This window comes from Chondrus crispus, genomic scaffold, assembly GCF_000350225.1.
Source record: "Chondrus crispus Stackhouse genomic scaffold, scaffold_87, whole genome shotgun sequence".
NCBI classification, from domain to species: Eukaryota; Rhodophyta; class Florideophyceae; order Gigartinales; family Gigartinaceae; genus Chondrus; species Chondrus crispus.
This window is the reverse complement of record NW_005178788.1, coordinates 102,924-108,726: the sequence shown is the minus strand read 5'-3', so window position 1 is coordinate 108,726 and position 5,803 is coordinate 102,924. Positions and strand designations below refer to the sequence as shown.

The 5,803-nt window shown below is 52.9% G+C and overlaps 1 protein-coding gene; it reads left to right on the top strand.

Annotated features, from left to right (window-relative positions):
• Positions 1-297: 297 nt before the first annotated feature.
• On the top strand, positions 298-4,741 carry CHC_T00008815001 (WD40-repeat containing protein). XM_005711613.1 is given in 2 exon segments: positions 298-4,548; positions 4,549-4,741. 1 exon segment carries the CDS (start codon positions 298-300, stop codon positions 4,546-4,548), a length of 4,251 nt encoding a protein of 1,416 aa, XP_005711670.1. The 3' UTR covers positions 4,549-4,741.
• The last annotated feature ends 1,062 nt before the right edge of the window (positions 4,742-5,803 follow it).

Sequence of the window (5,803 nt, the reverse complement as noted above, 5' to 3'; positions counted from 1 at the left end):
GAAAACCACAAATCGTTGTCATTTCGTTATGCTTACTTGAGGCACCCAAAAGGGATCGCTGCAAACACCTTCGCGTCGGCACGCACACACATCCGTTCCTCTTGTATCCACCCCCTCGCGTGCAGCAACAACTGCAAAAGCGTCTACTCGCACAATCTCCTTTCTATTGCCTCCTATCGGGCACCCTACGCTTCCATTTCGTCCAAGAGCTAGCCGTCTTCAGGAATCATGGATCCTTTGAGTATCCTTGAACTGGTTGGCGCGGTGGAGGAGGTCGTCAGGCTAGTCCGCCTAGCCATGGATACCCACGATGCTTTCAAGAACAACGGAAGCTTGGCCAAAGATGTTCTCGAACAGTATCTGGAGCTCCAGAAATTGACGGGGGATGTCGCGAGGATCCTCATTCACGACCTAGAGCCTATACACAAGAATGAGTTGCAAAAACAGATTCAAACCGTTTCGCGCTCTATTTCGGGGTTGGTCGAGAAACTCAATTTCGAAATAAAGAATCCGAAGGGTAAGTTACGTGCCGTGGTATCAGCCATGGGAGATCGAGATGTCTTAATGGAGCGCCAAAAAGAAGCCGAAAAGCTCTATGCTTCTATTGATAGCGTAAGGAGTGAATTGCACGTGGTGGGAGAGACACGCAGACAAGGATCGCGCGTAGTTGGTGAGATACGCTTACATGGACCGGTAGGCGACGTGTTCAGGCCCAGCTTCGCAGTTGAATTCAACTCTCCTACAGTGCTCGTTGATTTGGATTCTGCCCGCGGCGGCATTGTTCCTGACACGGTAGAGAGAAGGTTAAAGGCCGCTGTTCTGAGTAACGGAACAACTTTGCATGTAGGGGCCACTGCAGTTGGACAAGCCGGCGTCGGAAAAACATGTGCCCTACGAGCAATTGCACATGATAGAGAGATTGTCACGCGCTTTCCAGACGGAGTGTATTTTTCAACTCTAGGGCAAGACGCAAGAGAAGCAGAGCTGAAGCAACAACTCTGCAATGCTGTCCGCATGTCTGGGGGACGTGAAGAAGGGGACAAGCTGTCGAATATGGCCGAGTTGGACGAGGTGCTAACAGGGGTTCAAGGTTGGTTTGCAGATCGTCGATGCTTGTTCATCTTCGATGATGTATGGTCGCGCAACAACAATGACGAGAGGATCCTACTAAAACTCTCCAGCCTTGCCAGCACAGCGGTGCGAAAGGGTGAGCCAGCAAGCAGGGTTTTGTACTCCACAAGAGATCGGACGCTAACAGATCTGGGCGAGCAAGTTAAGTTTGAGCCGAGAGACGGGCGTAATGCGTACGACATGCTGATTCATGCGAGTGGGGCATCGCGTGGTGAAGCAGAAGATCCAATATCGAGAGAGGCGATTGGCGAGATTCTTGACATGTGTGCAGGACTACCGCTGGCTCTGAATGTTGCAGGAGTCACTGTTAGACAATCAAGAGGGGCTCGTGCCGGGGACAGATCGAAGGTGTGGACGCGATACCTGAAAAGGGTCAAAGAGAGTAAAGGGAGCGGGGCAATCGGCGCGCAGAAAGGAAGGGGCGGGTATGAATCGCTCCACGCAATGCTGCGTTCGTCTTTACAGTTTCTGGACTCAAGTGGCAGCGAAGGATCTCCGTCTTTCGCCGATATGCACCGCGCATTGTGTGTCATGAAGAAACAGGATGTGATTCCTCTGGCAGTGTTGAGGGATCTATGGGGGGTGGATGTTGACATCGCAGGAAAGTATGCGACGCAGATGAACAGTGTGGGGTTGCTTGAAATTCGAGATCTGGCGAACACGGAAAGCCAAGGGGTAAGTCTTCATGATCTTACGCATGATTTCGCAGTCTTCGAAGCAGGCCAGGTAGAAGGCCCTAACTGGGACAAACACTGGTGTCGGAAGCTGGTTGATAGCTTTCGGAAAGAGAGGGATGTGGTCGAAGTAGTTATTGAAGATCAGGGCCCCGAGGCTAGCGAGGCGGAGGAGGGATATTTTTTCGAGAATATTTGTCGACTGCTTGTCAAGGCAGAGCTGATGAAAGAGCTGGGCTGCTTGCTTCATACTAGTAGGTGGGTAATCAAGGTGTTGCTAAGAAAAGCTGTGTGGCAACTGGTGGAAGCGGTGGAAGAGTTGAGGGACGTTGCTAGTCAGAACCCAGAAGTGATTGGCAGTGAGCGGTTGTCTGCAATAGTTCTGGTGATGCAAGCTGCGCGACTGAGTGCATCGTCATGCGATGAGAGCGTCGCCGGTATTTGCTTTCAGCTTTACAGTAGGACAATGCACAAACGGCACATGAAGAGCGTGGAGAGTTTCTTGTTGGACATCGAGAGGTTTGCGCCCAGACCGTGGTTGCTCCCAATACGTCCATGTGTTGCTGCAGCTGCGGGGAGGTTGTCGGAGACATTCGACATGCCTGGTTCAGAAGTGAAGAAGGTGATGTTCGATTCTAACGGTGCGGTCGTTGGATTGGCGTACGTGTGGTACGGCGGAAGGGAGTTGGAAGTATTCACGCGTACCAAGCACGGGACATTTGACAAAACTATTTGTGGCCCTTTCGGATCAGAAGACGAAGAGGCCCTGAACCCGACGGAAAGCGAAACACAAACAGCTAGGACGAGTCAAACAGCGGCAGAAGGACGGTATGCGACACAGAGATGCGTCTGGATCAGGACTGTGGGTAAGATGCTTAGCAAAAAGATGGCTGCCTGCTCTTGCTTTCGCCGATCTCTTGATAATGACAGTGCCGATAACGGTACTAATGCTGACATGTGTGATGACGACACGTCACGCGTCACAGCCGCTTGTATTTCCCAGGACAGCAGCCGTGCTGTTATTGGATTCAACAACGGGGATTTGATTACTTGGTGCACCAGGAAAAACGAGCTTGTTCTATCCTTCGAGGGCCATTCCTCTGGGATATGCGATGTAGTGATGAGCAGTGACGGGAAACGGGTTGCGTCAGGGTCATTTGAAGGGACGGTGCGAGTATGGGACGCTGAGACGGGACGTCAAATCGGCGACACGATGACCGGACACACGGGTTGGGTGAGGGCGGTGTCGATGAGCGGGGACGGGAAACGGGTTGCGTCGGGGTCAGAAGACAAGACGGTGCGAGTATGGGACGCTGAGACGGGAGTTCAAATCGGCGACACGATGACCGGACACACGGATGAGGTGACGAGTGTGTCGATGAGCGGGAACGGGAAACGGGTTGCGTCGGGGTCAGGTGACAAGACGGTGCGAGTATGGAATGCTGAGACGGGACGTCAAATCGGCGACACGATGACCGGACACACGGATGCGGTATGGAGTGTGTCGATGAGCGGGGACGGGAAACGGGTTGCGTCGGGGTCACGTGACGAGACGGTGCGAGTATGGGACGCTGAGACGGGACGTCAAATCGGTGACATGATGACCGGACACACAGATTCGGTGGTGAGTTTGTGCATGAGCGGAAACGGGAAACGAGTTGCGTCAGGGTCACATGACGAGACGGTGCGAGTGTGGGACTCTGAGACGGGAGTTCAAATCGGCGACACGATAACCGGACACACGGATTGGGTGACGAGTGTGTCGATGAGCGGGGACGGGAAACGGGTTGCGTCGGGGTCAGCCGACAGGAGGGTGCGAGTATGGGACGCTGAGACCGGAGGTCAAATCGGCGATACGATGACCGGACACACGGGTTATGTGACGAGTGTGTCGATGAGCGGGAACGAGGAACGGGTTGCGTCGGGGTCGTATGACAAGACGGTGCGAGTATGGGACGCTGAGACGGGACGTCAAATCTGCGACGCGATGACCGGACACACGGATTGGGTGACGAGTGTGTCGATGAGCGGGGACGGGAAACGAGTTGCGTCGGGGTCAGCTGACAAGACGGTGCGAGTATGGGACGCTGAGACGGGACGTCAAATCGGCGACACGATGACCGGACACACGGCTTTTGTGAGGAGTGTGTCGATGAGCGGGGACGGGAAACGGGTTGCGTCGGGGTCAGAAGACAAGACGGTGCGAGTATGGGACGCTGAGACGGGACGTCAAATCGGTGACACGATGACCGGACACACGGATGAGGTGACGAGTGTGTCGATGAGCGGGGACGGGAAACGGGTTGCGTCGGGGTCACGTGACGAGGCGGTGCGAGCATGGGACGCTGACACGGGACGTCAAATCGGCGACGCTATTACCGAACACACGGATGAAGTAACGAGCGTGTGGATGAGTGCGGACGGCCAAAACATGTGGTCAGTATCGCGTGATAGAACGGTTTGCCTCTGGAAAGTGAGGCCGGGTGCCTCTGACATAGAGAAAAGCTGCGAAACGAAAGCTCATGAATGTGAAGGTAGCGTATGGCCCTTGAACGCATTCCGCATTGATAAGGGCAGAGCATTTGTCGAACAGGGCGATGGTACTATAACCACTCTGGCAGAGTTTGGAAGTGGATTGAATACAGTCGCTCTAAACCTCAAGCGCGGGACTGTAGCCGTTGGCATGAGGAGTGGTATGGTTGGTATCATGACGGTTGTGAGTCCGATACATCCGAGCCCGTAGGGGACAAGGTCGTCGCCGCATCTCGAAAGGAGTGTCGTATCGCACTAGGAAGTGGCTGTGGAGGTGACGCAATTTGTAACGCCTTGGCTTGTTCCATTCTCCACATATGTTGATAGTGATAACAAGCATGACATGCACAAACTAAATCTTCACATCGCATTCCGCCTCGTCAGTGTTGAAGTGAAACTCCGTGTCTCATGGCTCGACCGGTATGCGGGTAGCCACCTCGTGTGATATCTCGCAGCGGCGTACTACGCCGTATAGTGCCTAGTAGGCACTATATGGCGTGGGCGTGTACATGTCTAAACCTCTTGCTTCTCTTCCTGAGGCTTCGTGTGTGTGTGTGTTTGGTCTCCGGTAGTAGCGGGTAGAGCAGGCGTGACCTCGCAAACTTGTAAACGGGCAGTCATTTGCAACAGACATCTGCAACATGACTGAAGTGCTCATTGCGTCAAGAGCGCGATTACAGATCGTATGAGCTCACGAGTAGAGAGATACAATGAAACCCTTGACCTCCGATACAATTGCCATTGCAATGGCTGCGAAAGAAAGCGATTCTCTTTTCCGTCCAGGTGCACTTGACGTACTTATACGCCTTTGTGCTTCCATGTGCGGCACGGCATGTAGACTAGTGGATTTCGGTGATTGTTGTGGCGTTTCCCGGGGCGAGTGCCTCCGAGAGGACTAGTCTGGGGTGAATAAGTGTTCTGTTTCCTCTTTATTTCTCTCGTCGACACGAGACTATGGGTCTTTTAAATACGTGCCGTATGCAGTGCTAGAGTGTCCTTCCACGCCGTCTCCGGTACCGCAGACAGTGGGAGGTTGTATTGTGTACGTTTGCAATGTAAAACTCTAACGATTAGATGCAAACGGTTCTAATCTTGTGCACAGTATACCGAATATTTCTAATGCCGTTCGAGCGAGTCGTTCACGAGCGCGGGGCATGTGACCGGCAACGAACAATTGCGTCACAGGCGCACCAATTGTTGGGTATTTAAGAAATCTTCATGTGGGTTTGTGTTGTACTGTATGTGCATAGTCGCGCTCTATGTAGTACTGTTCAGGAGAATTTCTGCATGTACTATACAGTTGTAACCGGCTGTGCACGGTTTCCCTTTTTCATACCAGTTGGTTCATTGCTGTATTCCAGAAGGTACACGTAATACAGGTAGTCAGCGCTGTTAGTTTCTACGAGGGCACCAACTGGTAATTCTAGATTTAGGGCCAGTCCTAACAGGCGCTTTTCTTTTGTTTT